The sequence below is a fragment of the Ascidiella aspersa genome, chromosome 8 (genome assembly GCF_963924565.1).
Source record: "Ascidiella aspersa chromosome 8, kaAscAspe10.2, whole genome shotgun sequence".
Taxonomy (NCBI): Eukaryota; Metazoa; Chordata; class Ascidiacea; order Phlebobranchia; family Ascidiidae; genus Ascidiella; species Ascidiella aspersa.
In genome coordinates this window covers 9,562,110-9,586,397 of record NC_139454.1, presented here as the reverse complement: position 1 = coordinate 9,586,397, position 24,288 = coordinate 9,562,110, and the positions used below count along the sequence as shown (strand labels likewise).

General features: G+C 37.9%; 2 protein-coding genes across 2 annotated transcripts; one reads left to right on the top strand and one right to left on the bottom strand.

Annotated features, from left to right (window-relative positions):
* The first annotated feature begins 11,806 nt into the window (after positions 1–11,806).
* LOC146135996 (galactosylceramide sulfotransferase-like) lies at positions 11,807–18,181 on the top strand. The gene is made up of 4 exons (XM_083395607.1): positions 11,807–11,927; positions 13,806–13,905; positions 14,927–15,032; positions 16,978–18,181. Exons 1-4 carry the CDS (start codon positions 11,812–11,814, stop codon positions 17,826–17,828), a joined length of 1,173 nt encoding a protein of 390 aa, XP_083251733.1. The 5' UTR covers positions 11,807–11,811; the 3' UTR covers positions 17,829–18,181.
* Positions 18,182–20,971: 2,790 nt separating this feature from the next.
* Positions 20,972–24,281, bottom strand: LOC146135995 (uncharacterized). Its single transcript, XM_083396121.1, has 3 exons — positions 24,195–24,281; positions 23,239–23,308; positions 20,972–23,040 (listed from the first exon to the last, which is right to left on the bottom strand). Exons 2-3 carry the CDS (start codon positions 23,306–23,308, stop codon positions 20,972–20,974), a joined length of 2,139 nt encoding a protein of 712 aa, XP_083252247.1. The 5' UTR covers positions 24,195–24,281.
* Positions 24,282–24,288: the final 7 nt, after the last annotated feature.

Here is a 24,288-nt window from a genome sequence, read left to right as displayed (position 1 = left end):
TTAATCTATTAAAATTGTTTACTCGTCCGTGTATGAGCAAATCTAAACTACAAAAAATGTAACCTACAGCAAGTGCGAGTTATTTGAAAACAGTAAAATAAGTGCACTTAGATGGAGCCATTACAATGCTGGTTCCTGTGTAACATCAAAAAATGAAATAATCTTTCTTAGTCATTTTACAAGTTAGCAATGCAGAAAGGAAAATAAAATTGCGCCACATCCATGTCTATTCAATATTTTTGATTTTAGTGACCTTTTATTTTAAATATCCATATTGTCAGGCGAAGATCTACTAAACTTGTGTTAGAGCTAAAATAAAGTTATGAAACCCTGATATTTACCTAACTGGCTCAGGAAAATGTTTACGAGGGCGTTTTTCAATAAAGCGGAGAAGTGAAATTTTTGACACTATATAATGAACTTTAACAACTTTAATAGATATAGTCGTAAAAGTCTAATTAACATTAAAAATGAAAACAATTCAAGTACATTGTAGTGTTCCGCAGTCAAAAATAAAATCGTATACAGTGTACCAAATTACTCCCTTACACTGATGGTTTACCGCTTCGAGGGTAATTACCCATAGGTTAAAAACACTGATTCAAGCAAAGAATAAATATTACCCAATTGATAAATTGGTACGACAGGGGCAATCAATAAACCTCATGCGTTAGTTTAAGGATCATATTTTAAAAAAATGAGATCGATATCCCAGCTATAGTAAATTAATAAAACGTCATTATGATATGGGCAAGAACAATCCCCTTACAAGACAACAATGACAATGGGGCCTTAAGTACCGATGGAGTGTCCGACCACTGTTTTTTTAACTGGAGTCCGTAGACCCATGGTATCCATGGGCCAATTGCATTATTTTAACGCACTATGGTAGAGGATATTAAATAAAAACTGAATTTTTGTATAAAAATAAGGCGATATCTTACGTTTTCAGAAAGCGACTGATCACTTTTGTTGCTGGCTTAGCATCGGTTTCTGACGTTTTCTGTTGGGAATGTTCCTTGGAAATGGCAAAAGCAAAAAAAATACCACGTTAATATGATGATGACAGGCTACAAAGTGGATTTTTCTTCATTTCTGCACATGTGCCTTTGGTGACCGACCCGGAACAATTGTCAGAAGTAATGGTGGCCAATTTTTCGGGACCAATGCTTTTGCCGTTGAATGGTTCTGTCATGACCAATGCGTCAAATCGAAGTTCCGTGAGGTCCACAGAGTTAAAAGTAACGTAAAAAATAATAAATAAACAAAAAGGTTTGTAGGCCTAATCAAGAAATCAAAAGGCTTCACTGCCTTTTTCAATTAAAATCAAACTGATGAATATGCGATTAGGATGTTTAGTGTTAGCTCTACGGACTGTTAATCGTCTTTCGCACACATTATTGACAGGACATGGGATAGATCAGCAACATGAAGTTCCTATTCAAATAATTATATCGTTCAATCGACGAGACAGGGCGTTTAATTTCATTAATCCGAAATCGGCCGCAATAGCGGTAATAATATACGCAGGGTGTGAAAATCAGGAAAACACCCGCTGACCGTTACTGTTGCTTGTGTAAGACAGCGAAAAGACTTACACCGACAGCTTGTCATTTTCGATTTGGCTAACGTCGGCAATAGGTTTTAATTTTTTAACTTAATAGGAAAACGCTTAATTACCATCATTTGTTGGGTAGCCCAGTGCTTCTTAAACTTTTTTAGTTTCGTTCACCCCTAGCATCTATCTCCAGATTTCATTCACCCTTGTCTCATGATACGATAAAACTATCTCGTCTATATATAACAGCACAAAATGACTTAGATTGTTTCTATTTTTGTTAAGATCAGCTCAAGCTAAGTTTTACCATTGCAAATCTACAATTTCTCGAGTTCAGAAATATAAAGCAACACAAGCACGAAACAAAGTCACCAAATTGTTGTAATTATACTGGGGCTACCATATTTTTAGCACCCAAAAAGAGGACATTTTTTGCCTGAAATTAAAACGAAAATAGAATTGTTGCGTTTGAGAAATACGTGCCATATCCACAACTTTTTTCAGCAGGGGCACACTTTATAATTTTCCTATGATTTGCACCCCTACGAAAAGCAATTCGGAATTTTTAATTGAGGTATCACTGAGACAACATGAAAATAGTGAAGGCTGTTGTCGGTCGCGCGAAGCGCGAAAAAAATGGATTTAAGTTGTTAAATTGGCGCTAAACTGTAAAATCAGGAGGCTTTTCGCAAAACATTTGGTCCCCCTGTTGCTAGCCTGTTATCCAATTAAATAAAATATGGATAAAAAATTGTTCAAGCGGGGGATGACTTTTATCGTTTATCTATAAGTTAGATAAATTATAAATAAATAGGGCCTTTATACCTTCGATGATATGAAAACATGTAATGGCACTCAAAAATACTTTGTGCTCAACAAAGTAAACAAAATTAGATAACAGAAGACTCGCAAATTTTTCTTGGCACTTTTAATGTTAAAGTTGGCAAAAAAAAAGTTTGTACAGCGCTGTAGGAGTGGTGTACAACCAAAACAATACCATAACAATCATAGCAAAAAAATTAAATATTAACTTAGAGCTCGCCCCCCTCCCCCCCAAAAAAACAACAATTCAGCATCTTTCATTGCTTAAGTATTTTTTGGAAATAAAAACAAGTTCCCGCACCTAACTCGAAATGCGAAAAAAGAGGACATTTGGACATTTTTGAGCGTCCTCGAAGGACCATTCATTTTTCTTAAGAAAAGGGGACAAATCCTCCTAAAAGACATATGGTAGGCCTAACTTCTACACTTCGTGCAAACCAACTTAACTATTTTATTACAAATGACGTTATTACTATGGTCAAATAGTCAAATCAAATTAAAAAACTGTTCAAATTGAAAGAAATAAGCCGTAATGTTTTTCATATTTATAGGTCAAAGTTTGCGTCAAAATTTACGTTAATCCATTTGTAATCTATTGTCCTGTAAGAAATTTAGTTCTAAGTATAAAGCTTTACGTTGGACTAGAAAACAAAGTGGAAATGTCCTAATTGATTCCGAACATCGGACGAGTACTGTTAATTGGTTTTGGCCACCGGTTCCGAGAGGGTTATGTCGGAAAAACCTAGTTTTCCCATTATAGGCTTGAGGGTCGTGGTATCGCCTTCATGTCAGGATTTTGTCAGTTGTTAATACGAGGTAACTTCGGTTTTACACAATAAAGCAAGCAAATAGTAATTATGCACTTCAGTGACGAATTATGCTCGCTTGGAAGCCTTAAAAAGAAAGCTCAAAAGCGCAACACTTTATCCACATTAACTTGAAAACACACAACAAACCTTGCCGTTTATTTTAAAAGGTTTTTATATCTGCTATACACGGCCAGTCGGATACAGCTATACAGGAGTTTTCATTTGCGGTTCCGCTCAGCGCAGCCTATTCAATTTACAAAACTGTCGAGAGTGCTTGTTTGAACCGTTCTGCGACTTGTATGAACCGTTGGCGACACTCTGGTGACCTGACTGCGCAGTATAGACAAAATTCTGATAGGGCAAATGCTGAAACTATTATATTTAAAACCCGCTTCCGAAGTTAGTCCTGTTATTGCTGACTTTTTTGTTTTAGTCTGTATACTATTTATTTTAGCGTTAAACCTCAAAACGCCTTATGTGGTTTGGGCTTACCTAAAATGATGTTACGTTAGTCTATAATCCAATGGCAAACTTTATTTTGTAAATGAATGAAGAAATGTTTTAATCGGCGTGAATAATCGCAAACACTCGGTTATATTTCTTCTCGATGATGATGTCATTTAACATAGTTCATAGAACTAAATAGAACAGCCTTTTTATGAAAGTTCATATAAACAAAAATGAACGCGTGTCTACCTCGTTCGCTTTATTATGTTTGGTGCGGTGTCATCAATGTGCCTCTATAGTTTAGCCTACAAATTGTTTTTATGATCAAGTGCCCTAAAGTGGTCTTGTGCCCGTGATATGTAAAGGAATAGCAGTGTAGGTTTAAAGCACCTTTGTTAAGGTACCGAAGGTTTATTAAACGTTTTAACTTCATAGAATATTCGCGCTAGAATTTGTTCAGTAGACTACATAGAAATTGGAACTGTTGGATGCGCGAGTATATAGTGTGTAGACAGACAGCATGTTGTTGTTATACAATAGTATATTTGAAAATTTTTCTCGTTGTCGATTTTCCACCTATAACCTTTATTCAGCATTTTAAAATAATAGATGAATTGAGGGTAAAACTTTACAGCATAATGATTGGAGGTTGTAGTAGACGTAATAAGAATATCAAAGCCCATGCAGAAGTATAGGTATCATTTTGAACGTTTTGAATAATTCTTTATTTATTTTCAACATAGCAAAACTAAGGGGAAATTTTTTTTATTATTAAGGTTGTAAATATTTCTAGAATGACAATAATTCCTTCAGTATCTTAGTTTGGCTATAGTTAAAGTTTCCTGGCTGAACCAACCGAAACAAAATAAAGAGAGTTCGTTATTAATCTGTTGCTCGCTATTCGATCAAAACTTAGTTTAGGTAACTGCAAACACAACATTATAATTTGTTTACTAGCCGAAATACTTGGCGCTGCCCGTGATTCGTTAATACCTGTATAGTATAATGTATAGGTGTGAAAAGTAACACCTTTTTATGAGGTAAAACTTCTTTGTAACCAAAAACAACAAAATTAAACTGTGTGCTGTTCTTAAGGTTACCTCTTCATAATGTCACGTTTTAACGTAACTTTATAACGTTACGTTATGACGTGTACCGTTTCTGAAACAAAATTATGGCCGCCCTAGCAAAAATCCTAGAAGCGCGAGACAAAATCCACGAAACCATTTTTATATTTCGTGAAACTATCAGACACGCCTTTAAGATGAATTACATTTTGTCGGGGATGCGTTGACCCGCGAGTCCAGTGTATCCCCTATAATGTGTGTCCAATAAAAGAAGAAAAAAAATGGATTACTATATAGGCAAGATAACTGCGAATATTGCCTTTGTTTATGAATTTAGTGTTGAGAGGACATGATAGGCAAACGTACAATTCTTATGAAAACTTATAAACACAAGGAAAGTTTTTTTTTGTTTTTTTTTTGTAGGCATGCAAATTTAGTTTAATAAAATTCTTTTTAGTTTTACCAAAAGTATTTCTAAGTTTCGGCTATAAGGTTAAATGTTGCAGCCCATCAATGATTAACTGTTTATTAACCGCGACCTTCCCTAAATATGCGGCCTAAAGCACACAGTCTCTAACTTGGCAGTTAATGTTGATTTGTTGGCTTTGCAATGTCATACTGTAAAAGCTCGCCTCAAAAAGGTGCTAAAATGCATGTTAAGCCTTAATTATTTGTTAAAAGTTTTGTGCTTTGTATTTAAGCAATGAGGTTTTTTCACAAGCTCTGGATGATGATCGTAAATTAAGACTTCTTCCAAGTTCTGTCAAATTTATCAATAAGATGAAACTTGGTTCAAGACTAAGGTTCGCTACTTTCTTTGGTCTGGTCTGCATTGCTGTGTATGCCACCCTTTACCACTACCAACTCAAGTAAGTGCTATTTAGTTCAGCTTTTTGTCCAATAATTACTTCGTGTGTTTAAATGAATCTCGAATAGGAAACTTAAATTCGAAGAAAGGCCTACGGAAATGCACAATTTTGACCAGGATCATAAATCATTTGAAATCGTGTACTAAATTGTTGCAACTTATTTAAGGATAATGATTACACTGGGAAGCGTTGAAACGAGTAGAGTGCTGCAAAGTGTCTGTCTAGTTATTTTAGGTTTAAAATATGACTGTACATTAGATTTAGAACAGGGGCCCGAAACTGCGGCCCGCGGGCCAAGCAGGCCCTCAGAGTTAATTCTACCAGCCCGCAGCGTATTTCCTTGATCAAGTTAAAGAATAGTTAAAATGACGGTAAATGCAATTTCGAACTTCCATGAAAGTTTTAAACTGAGCGAGAATCTATTAAACCTCGATCCTGTTTTTTGATGCATTTCCTCCATTTAAATATAATTCTTCCAGGTAATAAAGTTTGACACAAAAGTGTATATCCTGCCTATTTGGTGACCCCTAGAAGTTTGGTGACCTCTAGAAGTTTGTACGTTAAATTAACGCATTTAAAATGGGGTCGTGTCCCTGTTTATGTCGCGCTACGACCTTTAGAGTCCCAATTAAGCCCCAACAGTTTTGCACAAGTGGTACATCGATTGAGATCAAGGGTTCTTAAACTTTTGGGGCCGCTTCTCCTTGATACAATTTATAGAAACCCGCGCCCCAATATGCGAACAGGCTTTTATGTATCATAGGCACAATAATTTGCACACAAGGCGGTGTTTCAAGTAAATAGAAATATCGTTCAGATAGTGAAAAAAAACGCTCATGTCTTTTGGGCAAGTGACTTAAAATTGAACAATTTATCTAAATTTTTGCACATAAAACAATTTGGTTTACATTTGTTGCGTTTATGATATTTTTTACTTGACTTATTGCTTATATATACACGAGTTTACCAGTTTTACACATTGTTTTGATGACAAGGACTTAAGGTTGACTTGCTCGCCTAATGACTTGACTGGGACTTGACTCACTCCGTATTCCTTTATCACCTGTTCGTGTGAATTTTCTAGCCTCGTGGTATAGCCCATGATTATAAAAAAATGTTGTAATTAACATCTTACCAAGAGTAATGTTAAGCATAGGATAACATATTGGTCAGAGGGCTAAATAATGCGAAGACGTTTTTCCAAATGACACTTTTACTTATGCCTAAACGTGGGCACAGCGTGCCACTGAATGTGTCTGAAATGGGTTAAATAAATGTTTTCCACAATTAGAGTAACTACTTACAGCCTATGTGGAATCGGCTTTTAATAGAATGACGTAAAATTAATTATTAATAAAATTAATTATCGCATTTATCTCCGTGACTGTAAAAAGTCTATCTTTGTAAACTTAGTTCCAATAATGTTTTTTATTTGGGTAAAAAAGTATGGATCGACAAAATAAGCAGCCTGATCCTTTACAAACAGGGAAGACGACCTAATGTCAACCAAATCCATTAAGCTGGGACCTCTTAATCACTAATATGTGTTGTACCATCCTTCTGTAAACTTGCTCAAGCTGCATTGTTTAGCCGTTGATTTTTAAAAAATGTGTCATTTTAAAATTTAAAAAAATTGCTATGTTGTGTTTTATTTGAAATAGAAAGACTAACCCCCCACCCCCCCCCCCTCCCCCATATTTCATACGTAACGAAAACCCATGACATGTATTGAATCACCAACAGACGTAAAACCTTTAGTTGTTTTAGCAATTGTTCGAACTTTTAAAGCAAATACGGAATCCAGGTACCATACTGCGACCAACGTAATAAAAGTCCCTTTTGAAATTTAAATTTGCTTACTCTTCAAACTGTTGCAATGCACGCGATATTTGCAAATTGGGTAAAAATTTTCCCTTGTATATGCATTTAAAGCGGTTGATGCTTTATTGCGTAGCTGCGACATGGTTAAGTCAAGGTAAAGGGGTAGCAAAAGCTCAAACACGCGTTTATAAATGTACAATTGCGAAATAGGAAAAAGGCGATCTACACGCTTCGATGAACGTGGATGCACATCGGTAGGTTCGCTACAGAACCCCCCTCCAGAAGCGGGCATGTGTGAAGTTGCGTAGGTTGCAGGGAAGTTCGTCGGGTTGCTTCGTTAGTCACTTTTGAGAACATTGGCCATGGTCAAGCGACTAAATGCATATGGGCGAGTTCAATTCGCTCTCAACTACGCCACGTCGGTGACGTAGTGAATATATTGCGGGTTGCATCGACGGCGAAAATAGTTGGCGAGCTTGCATAGGCTGTCTTGGGAACGGATCCTTTGAAGGGTTTGTGCGACGTTCGAGACGAGCGAGGAAGAGCTAGCACCAAACGCAGGTAAGCTAGCTTCCATAAGCGGTCTTAAGAACGGAACCCTGTGGATTGGTGCGACGTTCAAGACGAGCGTAAAAGCACCAGCTTTCTTCAGCGGCCTTGCCAATCGAATATCCTCCGGCATGTGTTGTAATAGCCACCAGGGACGAGTGTGCCAACGAGAAACCGTCTCGAGCAGAGCGGGCATCTACTCTCGTGAAACAGGTGTTTCTGTTAACCCGAGAAAACGTGTTTATAAACAAAAAGTCGCGCTGCCGTTCCTGCCGGGAAGAATAAACAACTAAAGCGAAGAGCATTGCGTCTTGGTTGTCCCAAAGTGAAGGCATGCTGATTAGCTGCTGCGTTGCGCGTTCCTATCAGGAAAGCGCAGATGCCGAAAGCAAGCGCTCTTCGATTGCGTTGTGTCGAGCCAAGTAGCCAAAATCCTAGCTGTGTTCCCCAGAACGTGGGAAGCTTTGTAGAACAGGCGATAGTCATTCAACTAACTTTGCTTAGACTCCAGTTGTTCAATTTCTTCTTTTGACCTTCAAAAATCGTTTTGAAGATGCGGGGTCACCAGTAAAGCATCAACCGCTTTACTGGTGACCCCGACGTGATTTGAACACGCAACCTTCTGATCTGGAGTCAGAAAAAAGGCGATGTGCATCCACGTTCATCGAAGCGTGCAGATCGCCTTTTTTCCTATTTCGCAATTGTACATTTATAAACGCGTGTTTGTGCTTTTGCTCCCTCTTTACCTTGACTTAACCATGTCGCAGCTGAGCAATAAAGCATCAACCGCTTTACATTTTTGTTTAATTTAACGTAAAATCCTTCTCAGAGGTGCATATTTAGAACCAATAATATAATGTTTGTAACTGATAAACCGAAAACGTCGCTTACACTTATACGAAACTTAAAAGGGTCGCAGCTGAAAAGCCCTGACTTTGACAACCAGCAAAGCACAATGGTAATGAGTTGTACCTATTAAAATTAATAAATGAAACATCTGTTTTGAGAACATGTCCCTTAAATTCAGCTTTAAATAAAAGAGCAGATTGTAACTGATTTAATTTACTGGAAAAAAAATCTAATAAATGTTTTAATGAGGGTTGTCAAAAAGGTCACTGTCAAACTGGGAAGGAAAATCATTCGCGTAAACGTTGAGTGCAAGTAATTGCTTACCGTTTTCGCCCACTCTACCCACTAAAGAGTACTTATGGCTCTGTAGAGCTAAACATAGTTGGTCTGATATGAAATGTTTTAAGATGCTCGAAGCGGTTGTTTGCTTTTTAATTAGCTCTCTTATCCTTAAGAACACCAGCACCATTAAACACACTAAACTTGGGATGTCCTTGATCCACACCACATCTCTTAATAAATGGTAACGTTATAAAAATAAATGTATATATATATAAATGGTAACGGATAATAAATGGTAACGTTTGTACACCAGTCGGTCGCTAGCATGTGTTAGATTTAGACAGTCGAGAAAATATTTAGTATAACCCTTTCAGACAAAATAACACTCAGCGGTCATCTGTAAAGGGTTAATTATTGCCTTTTCTGTTTGACAATGTAAGTTACATGTTCTTTGATCACACCGAAACAAAAAACATACACCACATTTTGTGAAATTTCTAATTACCGCACGTGTAGCGCCACGAAAAGTTCTACGTTTGGGCATAACTAAAACTGTTATGCCATTAAAAAAATAGTTTTACATGATTATTTAGCCCTTCCGTAACATCACATTTACGAATCCGTAACATCACATTTAGGTTACATGTTAATTGCCACATTCTTTCATAGCATTTAGTCAAGGTATTTCCACAAGCCAAACAAATTTTTACACGGCAGCAAATTTTAACGGACGTGTTACAAAGTAATATGTAATGATCAATTTTCGTTTACAAACGGGATTCTTTGACGTAGGATGCAGTTTGGTGGCACACAACATTACATTTTGGTTGCATACTTTTTGCATTGTACAAAAAACTGTGCCGGAAAAGTATCTTAATAGCATCACAAGACGAAGAATTGAATTTGAGTTTTTAAAGCCACACAGATATTAGCGATAATTATAATTTAACCGCGCCAGTTGATTTAATGTAAATTTCACAAAGACCTTGTCCTAATAAGTAGATTCATAAGCTGGGAAGCATTAAGTTGCCCTGTTTCAAGCACAACGACCAGTGCCCTTGCTGTTTTACAATAGGCTACACGTAAACTGATGTTGGGCGCATTTTTTTCGTAACCGCAAAAATCAAATTAAAGTCATCACTTTTGCGAAGTTAGGAATTATATGATCAGTGTTTAGAAAACAGTGTGGAGTTATAGTTATAAAGCGTTTTTAGTAAATTTGCGAATTAGTTTGTCAGTGGTTGCTTTTCAAATAGCCTATATATTACGGGGGTTTAAAAAAACTTTTCCATTTACCAACCGCGTATCGTAATGTAGATAACTTTAAGGGGAATATATGTTGAAGGCCGTTCGCGTTACCACCTCATTATTAAACATACCCGAGAATAACGTAGGCCTATTATACAATAGTGCGCGTATTGTAATTTATTTGCTTAACAGGTTCAACTATACATTAGTCCTTTATCAGTTGGCAGGCAACTTCTCCGGGGCGTGCAACTTCTCCGGTCGGCGGGCCAGATATGGCCAAATGAAGTACTTGGCGGGCCGGATTAAGTACTGTCAAAGCTTGCATGTTTTGTCGCATAATAACGACTAACGTTGTACTCGTTAAACACGGCAACACTTTAAAACATTTTATAAAATAACCAGCGTCTTTGTTTTCTTCGGCAATTTATAGTTATTTGACTTTTTCAAATGACAAAAATATCAACTAAGGATTTCAATAATTTTGCATAAACCCGAAAAATAGCTGATTTGAGTTAAAAAAAATACCTGATTTGTGTTCGACTGATAGTCAGTAAAAAATGAAAAACGTGTTGTTGACGACGCCAAGACACTAATGCTATTGTTTAAAATAATCAACATATTTATAATAGGTCAAAATTTTGCCAAAAAAATATATGTTTAGGTCAAAATTTCATTTTTTAGGTCAAAAAATAATCGCCCTCACTGATGCTTTTATTAGCGAAATATATTTATCTATTAACATCCAAACATTCTTTATTATCATTGATGTGCAACCGGAATCATTTGTTTTTCACCATTCGGATTTTGTTATTCAAAAGAAAAAACTGATTCTTGCCGATTTGAGTGAAAAAGTACTTGGGCATTCAATCCTTGTTAAATTCGCGACACCCCTTCTCAAACTTACGTTTCTGGGAAAATCCATGGGAAAATATTTTAAAGAAAACGAAACAGTCTATAAATTGACGTAGTAAGCAAGTAGTGGGGGATTGTGGCAGAATGTGGCCGCGGGCACTGTCTGCGGCCGCTCAAAATCTCGTCGCGGGCCGGACCCGGCCAGCGGGCCGTATGTTGCCCGCCCCTGAGTTAGACAATCTATTTAACCTGGGAAACGCCCGGTGTTTCATTTAGCTTTTGTTTAAACAATAGCATAACAATAATAAAGCTTACTAATGTTAATCGAACAGCTCTACGTTTTGCGCGAAATTCTAAAAAAATTTTTTACAAGATATTATACTAGGCTTAACTGTCGAACGTTTTGTCAAAAATATTGGTTATCGGCATCCGAATAAAATACAAGGTGTTGACATCCCTGACCAAAATGCTTCCCCGTGTAAAATATTTACAGTTTTCTTCAACCAAATACCTTAAATATTTTGTTATTTGATAAAATTTTAGCAAACATCTATTTGCGGCTCGGGTCTGACCACTCTAATATTTTATTACATTGCAGGCCGTACGTGCAAAAGACAAAGTCATGGATTGAAATCAAAATGAGCGAAACTGAAACCGAATTGACCAGAATTGAAACTGAAGAGACCGTAATTCATCTGGAAGAGGTCAGGATCGAAACGGAACGGACCAAAGCGGAAATCCCAGTTGATAAAACGTAAGATTGTGTGAACTCGAGGTCCAATTATCATTTATTAACAAGAACGTATTACATGTTAAAAGTAAAATTTTTTGTAGATTGTCATATGTTTTTATTATTCCGTGACGTTTCTTGCTTCATTGTTCTTTGGTAATTTATTTCATTGTGAAAGAAGAACATCGTGATCTGTAAAAAAAATATGGAGGTGTTGTTTTAAATTAATTGAGCTTCATTAACTCTCTTTTCTTCCAAGATAAGTACAGATTGAATAAAAAGTTCGTTTAAAAACAGCTGCGCGTTGGCAAGTCAAAATCAAATAGGTTTATAGAAAGTGAAATGTGAAAAAATGTTGTCTGCCTCTCATTTTTGAACCCAGTTTAAGTTCACGTTCTATTTCCCTACTTTTATTCTTCCTCTTGCTGTGAAATACACCCATACGTTGTACCGAAGTTTCATTTCGCAACAGGTCTAACTATAGGTGATGTTATCGGTAACTTAAAAACACCCAAAAGACGGACAGGACTCACATTGAAATGACTGGCCACGATTCTTTTGTAGCTAAATAAAACAAAACAATATGTTCCACAAGCATGTATAGCTAACTACGGGGCATTCATTGAACTCCAGTAGTAAGAACGAAATTAGCAAAACAGAACTGTAGGCCATAGCTATGGTCGAAATAAAATATAAATCGGAAAAGACGATTAACTAGTCAGAATACTAGTCAGAATAGGTTTGAACAGCCGGAAAAAGCTAACCTTAAACCTCGCCCCATCCCTAATTTCATTGATAATTTTAACCCTAGCCCAAGTTCTAACCCCACCTAATACCAGAGTTATAATAAATTTAGGCCAATGACTTTATTTAGGTTTACTTCAGTCGCTGTTTTGAAATACGTTACTTGACTTAAGTCGTTATAACTAATCAATTGATTTGATATTCATTGAGTCAAATTACTTGGGTTGAAATTAAGTTGTTTTGCACGTAAACAATTATACTGCTAAATGTCGTTTTTTGTCACTTTTTTAGTTGAAGATATGATATCTACCGGCACTTAAAGGTCATATATATAGGCAGTGTTTTAGGTTTTTCTTTTATCCACGTCATGTTGACAAAGGCTGTCCTTGACAATATGGCCTATAGTTTAATATGTAACCGTCTGTGCGCTAATAAAAATTGCGACGCTTGTGTTTACCGAGGTAAAATACATAGGGGGTTCAATATGAAAGCTATTGAATGCACAGTTCGCCCAAAAACGTTAAATCTTGTGCAAATCACAAGCTGTATTTTCCAAGGACGTACAATCGACAATATGTTTTTGTCAACTTTAACGCAATGTATCTTACATCTTTTCATACAATAAAGATTAAAACAAATTAGTTTGAGCAAAATATCACGTGTTAATTTGTAGGATAAATTCATCTGTGTTCGAAGATTCTTGTAAGTTTGGGGCACTTGTTGATAACACAAAATTATATGCCCAGCGTTGAATTTGTTCAAACATATCACTGTTTGCATGTGTCAAATTGACGCGGATGTAAAATTGAAAATCGCGCTCAAACGTTCACTATAGGAAAGACAACTTTTATTTTTAATATTTTGGTTTTATAAGCAGGGCTGGGTTGTCGGTTAAAACTATTCCGATTTCGACTCCGTGTCGAACTAAAGGCAAACTAAGCCCACCTTCGTCTGTTGAGCTGTGTTTAAAAAAAAAAGTGATTCCATAAAAAGCTCTAAAAATGACGGTACACAAAATATGTAACGTATGTGTTAACTCGACGATTTTACGTCATAAATTTGCTTTTGGAGCATGAAATACACCAATTAAGTGTAAAATTTCGTTATCAGCCTGTTTACCACCGCTTCTCGGTTTTCTTCATTTATTTGTCTTTACAGAAACTACACGGAGACAGCGCCTACTCCTTTATCTAACTGCAGCGCACGTCGGAACATCGTTTTTCTCAAAACCCACAAAACAGCGAGCTCTGCTGTTCAGGTGAAAAAGCTCAAATACATATATTAGAAAAAGTTGGTTTGCCTACGCAAAGCGTAGCGGTGTTGAAAAGAGTTTTTTTAACAACAATATTGAAATACGTGAAGACTTTACTGACCAGGATATGATTGACTTGCCATGGATTTTAAGCCTCATATTGTAGTACGAGTTCGCTATACAAGAACAAAGAGTGTTTTATTACTGGTTGTATGTTTGTGGCGTCACCACTGAACATTACAAGCATTTCCACAACTGCTTCGTTCCACCGCTTTGATGCACGTACCTCGCCGATATAAACAGTTTTAAGAGAATACAACACTAGGCTGAAGTGTAGGTGTATTTACTTTACAAACAATCACTTTCATTACCTTCGTGACACCAGATGGTTTGTTATTTTTGCTTTGCCTAGAACAAAGAGAAGCCGTGCGCAGTATTGACTGTTGTTAATAATTTTTACCAGACTGACCTTTTTGGCATCATTTCAACATTGCAGAAACCATCAACGTTTAAAGGCCCTAAAATAAGTTAATGTCAAGATCCCTGTTTGCGAGCCATTGCTGAGAACAGTTCTTTATATCAAGTTAGCCAAACGTTTTAAAAAAAATATGGTGTGGTACAAATGTACACCTGCAAATTGAATTTGTACCTCAGTTTAGAACTAGGGATGTCAGATACTTTGTGATTTGTTCAGATACGGCCATCCGATTCGACACCAAAAGACCCCGTCACTGTTACAAAACAGTTTATGATAGAGTTAAAGCTAATCAAAATTCATTTGTTAATTCACTATTTTAAAGAAATCTGTGTTCAAAGATAAAAAATGTTCTGTTATGTCGGAGACGATGGCTAACATGCACAAAAACGTTCTATCGATTAAGTAGCATTGCTTACACTTGGCATATGGGGTAAATGCTTTGATCGGTTATTTTAGGACATTCCTAGATGGAACTTAATGTCCTTATAATAGAGCCAACTACATTTTGAAGCTGCTATATGTACACTATAGTATTACTTTTGTGTGCAGAACCAGCTTTTTCGTTACGGCTTGAAGCACGATCTTCGAATTGCTCTACCACGCAATAAGCACGACTTCGGATTTCCATCTTCATTCCGAAAAGAAACGGTGAATGGTGGGTTTAAACGTTTAAAGTTGTTTGTTTTCTATTGTATTGTAGTACGAGGTTGGTACTTATGTTCTTTTTATAGGATTTAACATTTCGAATAATCCAGTGGTTTTCAACCTTTTGTAGGAGCGTATCACCTATAGTCGCTACTGTGAACATGTATTAGAATAGGGAGCCCGTTTCTCTTTTTTATTTTTTACATTACCAAATAAAATGCCCATAAATCACACTAAAACACAGATTATAGTAGGAAAGTTCTTAGGCAGCTAACGACCATTTACTTTTGTGTATCACCATAATTTGTTGTTATCGCTCGAAAGTTCGCACTAAAGATCATATCGCAAAAAGCGTAACTATTAATAGTCTGGGCACTTTCGACATATAACATTAATAAATGAAATACCTTGCACACAAAATAACAAAGTTCACAAATGTTTTGCACGTATTATTATTGTGCACTCCGAACCGTAATTGCTCAGGGAAAGAAGTCTCCTTAAAAGCATAGTTGCGCATTTATCACCACCTAGCGTTCAGCAAAAATTTCACTTTTAGCGGTCGCAATTTTACAGACAGCTGTTAACCTGCCAAACGTATGGACCCTACCTTAGAACTTAATATGTATCTATAACGTACTACACTCATTAAACACATTTTCCGAAAAATCTTGTATCTATTAATATTCACATCACAACGCTTAAGAACCACTGAGTCATACTGTAGAGCAGTGCTTCCCAACCTTTTTAGTTTGCGACCCACTTTTAATACAAGTTTTATTGTGCGACCCACAATGAGATATGGCCAAACAAATAAAGTTACATAAAACCGGCATCTTTACCACTGGCGTACGTACTGAAATAGTTAATGCGACACATTACAACTAGTTGTTACGTATTTGTAACTTTGTTGCATAAATAAAAAAATGGCACAAACATTTATTTAAAGACACAGTATTAAGATACTACATGTTTTATTTGTGACAACATAACCAAATATTTCTCGTGATATTAATTGCTATTGTGATGTAATAATAATCGGTATTTGTGATAATTAGGGCGATTTTTTTTTGACTTGTCATAAAAAGTCACGTTGGTCAAAATTTGTCAACTTTTTTTAAGTCAAAATCGAATAAAAATACACATAATCGGTTACAATACTAAAAAACAATAGTCAGCATTTCGAAATTGGTCGTTCATTTTTTTTTTTAATTTATCGTTTAATTTAAAAAAAAAATAGTTTTGATTTATGTTCAAAGTCATTTTAACCGTATTATATCTTCATTAGAGCAATATACGTTATAAAAATGTATGAATAACGACGCCTGGGTTATTTAAATCAATGCATTTCTAACAGGTCAAAATTTTGTTAAAATAAATTATTTTTAGGTCCAAATTTGTCAAAATTTTAACTTTTCAGGTCAAAATTTCCTAATTTTTTGGTCAAAAAATAATCGCCCTATTGATAATTAATCTCGTCACAACGTTCATATTTTTTTTGCAGTAGAGTAAACACTTGTTTAGGTTGTGAATTCTGTCTTTAAAAGGGTGTACTGTTCCCAAAGGTCTATCTCGCAACTTGCCTTCTGCCTGCTCAGTGTTTGAATATTCAACTGTTTAAACAATCACTAATATCATTACAGTTATTTTTTTATGCTAATTAATTCGCATTCTAGCACTAGTGGTTTGTATTTTTGATTGTCGTCTTCGCGATACCCAGAGAAAAGGCAAACGACCCACCTGGGGGTCGCGACCCCCAGGTTATAAACCACTGCTCTAAGCTAAAGGTTGGCTAGCTAGAATGGTTCTGAGGTAAAACAAGCAGTTAAACGATATTTAGTGACGTAAATGTACTTCAATTGGTGTAACTGTTTATATATAATATATCGCATCATATCCACGACATTATAACTTAATTGTTGCCTTAAAAATAAATTAAGTTTAAACTGCTTTTGTAGGCAAGGGACCGTTTAACATAATTTGCAACCACATGCGCTTCAACGCTGCGGAAGTGGAGAAGGTGATGCCGAAGGACTCTTTCTATTTCTCCATCGTCCGAGAGCCAGGGGAACTCTTCGAATCCTGCTTCGATTACTTCTGGGGGATAGTCCCGGCATTCCAGCGCGTTCCGCACAAAAACTCCACCGAAAAGTGGCTGGACAAGGCAAACGAGTTTGTTAACTCTGCAAAGAAGGGTAAAGGTTACTGGATGTTGGCCAAAAGCCCGACTGTGTACGACTTCGGCTTCGATAACTTCAACGAGAACTCGGACTACATTAAAAGTACGATCGCAGCCATCGAGCGCAGATTTGACTTGATAATGGTCGCTGACCATTTCGAAGAGTCCACCGTGCTGCTCAGCGAGGCCCTCTGCTGGCCGCTAGAAGAGCTCGCCTGTCTGACTCTCAACGCCAGAAACAGGGCGAAGATCGACCTCGAAAAGAAGGCAAGAATCCGCTCGAAAGCGCGTAATTGGAACAAGGCCGATGCAGCTTTATTCGACCATTTCAACGCCACACTTTGGCGAAAAGTCGAGGCTTACGGAGTCAAACGTATGGCTGCCGACTTGGCCAGACTTCACAACGCGACTGAAGTGTTGTCTGTTCGGTGCATTGAAGGCGGCAATTCCGTAGATTCGAGAAAACTAACAGATAAGGCAATGAAAGGACATGTGTTTCGGCCAGGAGGTGTCGATGTCTTGGCGTATAATTTAAAAAAGGGTATGGAAGAAGATCCTCTGTGCAGACAACTGGTTCTGCCTGAAAACGCCTTCAACAACTTAGTTTTTAAGCATCAGTTTGGGAATTGATGTTTCGTCGGCGTGCTTGTTATGACTGTAATTATTGTAATGCACTTTTTAATGATCATACTTATACTGTTGAATTTAATTTAGAGACGCACAGGCATGTTTAATAGCAATTTTACAGTTTTGATCGCGTGTTTATGCATATATCTTAGAACTACTATTTGCAACATTTGATAAGCTACTATTTTTTCGACAACCAATTCTGTCCCATTTTGTACTGTCATATCATTGCAGTACGAAAAGAAATGTGTTGGCATTTTTTTTCTGTTAAAATATTCGGAAAGTTTGTGAAGCGTTAAATTTGATTATAGCAATTCATTTTAGTCCATGATTTATTTAGTATACCACTGCTTCATATGTTTCTCCATCGTTTTCCAGTTGCTAACGACTGGCAAATAAGTTGAAGTGCAGGCGATTTATTAAACGTTATATTCGAAAGTAAGTCTAATCAAAATTTTGGTGCAAATAAGGTCGGGCTAGACAAACACTTAAAGCCTGCGGTGAGGTTCGAATGTACAACATACAGCCAAACTGGGACCGTCGCTCTACGAACTGAGCTACACAGGGCAAGACAAGAAACGACCATTGCACCATTACCTGCTGTACCCTGTTCAATTCAAAAGGTTGGGCTATTTATTCTTTTTGCGTTCCAAATATAACAACATGCAGTATGTTTAACGTAAAACGAACACGCATTATAGGAATAACCTTTTAGAAAAAAATATTAAAAAAAACTTCCGTTTATGTAACATAATGTTTTATGTCAAACGCGCAATTTAAAAAAGTGAAACTTAACAAATAATTGGGATATAAACTTTCTGAGTATATAAACATAATATTTTGTGTATCATATAAGTTCATTATATACAAAGTGAAGTATGCAAATAAAAAGAAAAACTAAATTCTGAATATAAAACAAAAGGTTAAGATTGTGTCAAGCATACATTTTTCCGACTACAAACCTAAATCCACTGCGTTTTTGTAAGTTGACAGCATGACGACCTCAGTATAAAGTAAACACGATATTAATTTAAATATTTGAAAATGTCCAATCTCTAAAAAGTTTGCAGTCGCTTGTTTGCAAATTTCACTTTAGCGTTACTGAAAAAGAATTAGGTGGCAAAATTAAAAAAAATCAAAGAAACATGTGAATTCTAGAATCTAAGTTTAAACAATAAACAATTTCCGAATCCCTTTGAAAGTGACAACTTTATTGGTAAAATATTACTATCATTCTTACTGGGACTCAAAAAACATGCCAAAAAATGACTTGTTTATAACATTATGAAGCTTTACAATGTGGTTTAACAAACAAATGATACAAAAAGATATCTGTAACCAATTCAATCGCGAATTACTGTCACATTCGGACGGTGCAAGTAGGCCTACACATATTGTATATACATCAACATTTTTTGTTGGATCAAAACATCATTACAATTCAAATGATTGAGGTTCCTCTAATAACGAGATTTCTTTTGGCTTCTACTTTTAGTGTCCAAGCCTAACACCTTTATGTGGTAACTGTGGCGACTGATAGGTTTATGTATTTATAGAGTGGCCTGCTTATATGCCGACTTTTGGGGTGGCAATGACGAGGGTGGCGCTTTCTTGCTTGACAATGGCGTGTGTGGCGTCTCCTTCGGTGGCAATGTCACCGGCAGTGGCTTGGGTGACGACAAATTTACAGTTTGTCGTCACCCAAGCAATTTTACAGTTTTGATCGCGTGTTTATGCATATATCTTAGAACTACTATTTGCAACATTTGATAAGCTACTATTTTTTCGACAACCAATTCTGTCCCATTTTGTACTGTCATATCATTGCAGTACGAAAAGAAATGTGTTGGCATTTTTTTTCTGTTAAAATATTCGGAAAGTTTGTGAAGCGTTAAATTTGATTATAGCAATTCATTTTAGTCCATGATTTATTTAGTATACCACTGCTTCATATGTTTCTCCATCGTTTTCCAGTTGCTAACGACTGGCAAATAAGTTGAAGTGCAGGCGATTTATTAAACGTTATATTCGAAAGTAAGTCTAATCAAAATTTTGGTGCAAATAAGGTCGGGCTAGACAAACACTTAAAGCCTGCGGTGAGGTTCGAATGTACAACATACAGCCAAACTGGGACCGTCGCTCTACGAACTGAGCTACACAGGGCAAGACAAGAAACGACCATTGCACCATTACCTGCTGTACCCTGTTCAATTCAAAAGGTTGGGCTATTTATTCTTTTTGCGTTCCAAATATAACAACATGCAGTATGTTTAACGTAAAACGAACACGCATTATAGGAATAACCTTTTAGAAAAAAATATTAAAAAAAACTTCCGTTTATGTAACATAATGTTTTATGTCAAACGCGCAATTTAAAAAAGTGAAACTTAACAAATAATTGGGATATAAACTTTCTGAGTATATAAACATAATATTTTGTGTATCATATAAGTTCATTATATACAAAGTGAAGTATGCAAATAAAAAGAAAAACTAAATTCTGAATATAAAACAAAAGGTTAAGATTGTGTCAAGCATACATTTTTCCGACTACAAACCTAAATCCACTGCGTTTTTGTAAGTTGACAGCATGACGACCTCAGTATAAAGTAAACACGATATTAATTTAAATATTTGAAAATGTCCAATCTCTAAAAAGTTTGCAGTCGCTTGTTTGCAAATTTCACTTTAGCGTTACTGAAAAAGAATTAGGTGGCAAAATTAAAAAAAATCAAAGAAACATGTGAATTCTAGAATCTAAGTTTAAACAATAAACAATTTCCGAATCCCTTTGAAAGTGACAACTTTATTGGTAAAATATTACTATCATTCTTACTGGGACTCAAAAAACATGCCAAAAAATGACTTGTTTATAACATTATGAAGCTTTACAATGTGGTTTAACAAACAAATGATACAAAAAGATATCTGTAACCAATTCAATCGCGAATTACTGTCACATTCGGACGGTGCAAGTAGGCCTACACATATTGTATATACATCAACATTTTTTGTTGGATCAAAACATCATTACAATTCAAATGATTGAGGTTCCTCTAATAACGAGATTTCTTTTGGCTTCTACTTTTAGTGTCCAAGCCTAACACCTTTATGTGGTAACTGTGGCGACTGATAGGTTTATGTATTTATAGAGTGGCCTGCTTATATGCCGACTTTTGGGGTGGCAATGACGAGGGTGGCGCTTTCTTGCTTGACAATGGCGTGTGTGGCGTCTCCTTCGGTGGCAATGTCACCGGCAGTGGCTTGGGTGACGACTTTTTAGGTGGCAATGTCGCCGACAAAGACTGCTTAGGTGCCAGTGGCTTGGGTGACGACTTCTTGGGTGGCAATGACACCGGTGACGACTCCTTGGATGGCAATGTCACCGGCGGAGACTGCTTAGGTGCCAGTGGCTTGAGTGACGACTCCTTGGGTGGCAATGTCACCGGCGGAGACTGCTTAGGTGCCAGTGGCTTGGGTGACGACTTCTTGGGTGGCAATGTCACCGGTGACGACTCCTTTGGTGGCAATGTAACCGGTGGCAACTGGTTTGGTGCAAGTGTTTTGGGTGACGACTCCTTGGGTGGCAATGTCACCGGCGGAGACTGCTTAGGTGCCAGTGGCTTGGGTGACGACTTCTTGGGAGGCAATGTCACCGGTGACAACTCCTTTGGTCGCAATGTCACAGTCGGAGACTGCTTAGTTGCCAGTGGCTTAGGTGACGACTTCTTGGGAGGCAGTGTCACCGGTGACGACTCCTTGGGTGGCAATGTCACCGGTGGCGACTGCTTAGGTGCCAGTGGCGTGGGTGACGACTTCTTTGGTGTTAATGGCTTGGGTGACGACTCCTTTGGTGGCAATGTCACCGGTTGCAACTGCTTTGGTGCCAGTGGTTTGGGTGACGACTCCTTGGGTGCCAATGTCACCGGCGGCGACTGCTTAGGTGCCAGTGGCTTAGGTGACGACTTCTTGGGAGGCAATGTCACCGGTGACGACTCCTTGGGTGGCAATGTCACCGGTGGCAACTGCTTTGGTGCCAGTGGCTTGGGCGACGACTCCTTGGGTGCCAATGTCACTGGTGACGACTCCTTGGGTGGCAATGTCACCGGTGACGACTTCTTTGGTGGCGATGTCACCGGTGGAGACTGCTTAGGTGCCAGTGGCTTGGGTGACGACTTCTTTGGTGGCAATGTCACCGGTGACGACTCCTTGGGTGCCAATGTCACTGGTGACGACTCCTTGGGTGGCAATGTCACCGGTGACGACTTCTTTGGTGGCAATGTCACCGGTGGAGACTGCTTAGGTGCCAGTGGCTTGGGTGACGACTTCTTTGGTGGCAATGTCACCGGTGACGACTCCTTGGGTGGCAATGTCACCGGTGGCGACTCCTTGGCTGGCGATGTCACCGGTTGAGACTGCTTAGGTGCCAGTGGCTTGGGTGACGACTTCTTTGGTGGCAATGTCACCGGTGACGACTCCTTGGGTGGCAATGTCACCGGTGGCGACTCCTTGGCTGGCGATGTCACCGGTGGAGACTGCTTAGGTGCCAGTGGCTTGGGTGACGACTTCTTTGGTGGCAATGTCACCGGTGACGACTCCTTGGGTGGCAATGTCACCGGTGGCGACTCCTTGGGTGGCAATGTCACAGGCGGAGACTGCTTAGTTGCCAGTGGCTTGTGTGACGACTTCTTTGGTGGCAATGACACCGGTGACGACTCCTTGGGTGGCAATGTCACCATTGACGACTGCTTTGGTGCCAGTGGCTTGGGTGACGACTTCTTTGGTGGCAATGTCACCGGTGACGACTCCTTGGGTGGCAATGTCACCGGTGGCGACTCCTTGGGTGGCAATGTCACCGGCGGAGACTGCTTAGTTGCCAGTGGCTTGGGTGACGATTTCTTTGGTGGCAATGTCACCGGTGACGATTCCTTGGGTGGCAATGTCACCGTTGACGACTGCTTTGGTGCCAGTGGCTTGGGTGACGACTTCTTTGGTGATAATGGCTTGGGTGACGACTCCTTGGGTGACAATGTCATAGGCTTAGGGGGCAATGACGTGTGTGGCGGCTCCGTGGATGGTTGCTGATTGTTTTCCGGGTGATTTTTACGCTGTTCTTTAATCAGTCGAACAACGAACGTCGGCAGCCATCCTGATTCGATGAGATGACTCTCCCAGTCTTTCCTGGGCTTCTTTTCTCCATAGCTACGCTTGTTTTCTGCAAAAAACGTTTGATTTTATTTCTGTGAAAGACACTTGCCTGTTAAAACGAAAAACTGATTAATCTTGCCGACCAACTGGTAGGAAAGTATATGGAGCATGACAAGTTAAAAGGAAAAAGGTAAATCAGACTTTTGGGAAACATTTATTATTATCGATTTAAAGTCAATAACTTAGAAACGGTTGATCGACTTACCACATTCACACGCTTCAGTGAAGTAGGCGACCAGAATCAAAATCAAGAGAAAGCGCATCAACTTGGTCATCTAAGAAAAATAAAATAACAGTTTGAAAGGGAGCAAATAGCGGAAGTTGATATGTGGACTGTTATATGAATGTAGGCGCGTACCTAGCTATAACTTACGAACGGACTTATAGGACACACCCAGCGGAATTAAATTTTTCAAAAGTAGATCTGTTCTCTGTGTTCCGTTATACTGTTTATACTTAGCGTTTTAAATATTTCGAAACAATATTTCCGTTTCTCATGTGAACCCCCGTAAAAAAGAATTACCCACTCCTTTCCGAGACCCTATAACAGTTGTTTGCAACTTTTCAGTCTCTTTAGCCCTTAAAATAACTCGATTTGGTATAATTAAACAACGCGAGAATGACCTAGTATTCACACTTAAATAAACAATAAATATTTTAATAATTTAAAGCAGGGGTCGGCAACCTTTTTCTAGTCGCGGGCCAAAACCAGAAAAAAACTCGAAATAACGGCGTTTATACTATAATTTAACTGAAATTGGACTGTTAAGTTTGTGAGTTACACGGTGCAAGATGCCATGAATATGCACTTTGGGTTTGCATTTACGAAAAACGGATAAAAGTTCGCACGAAGCCCTAAAAAATTGCATTTTTTAGAATTTTCCATGGCTAATTTATAGTTTAGGGGGAGATGGCCTGGTGGTCGCCTTGTGATATAACAATAAGCAAATATAAAACTCTTAGCCACACTAACTTACTGTACATGAATGTGCGCAGTTATACGGCTAACACACTGCCAACAACCACACTGAAATATTAAAAAAGCTCGCAACCCAATGAACATAGCTAAAAGGCCCACTTTGAATCGCGGCCCACAGTTTGCCGAACATTACTTTAACCTAAATGCATAGACATATGTTGAACTGTTTATTTCTTACTAACCTTGTCATTGATGCACTTAATCACAACAAAATGGTTCGAAATCAGTTGACTATACAGGCCTTCTGTCTTTGAAGTTTTGTAAGTCCGACTGATA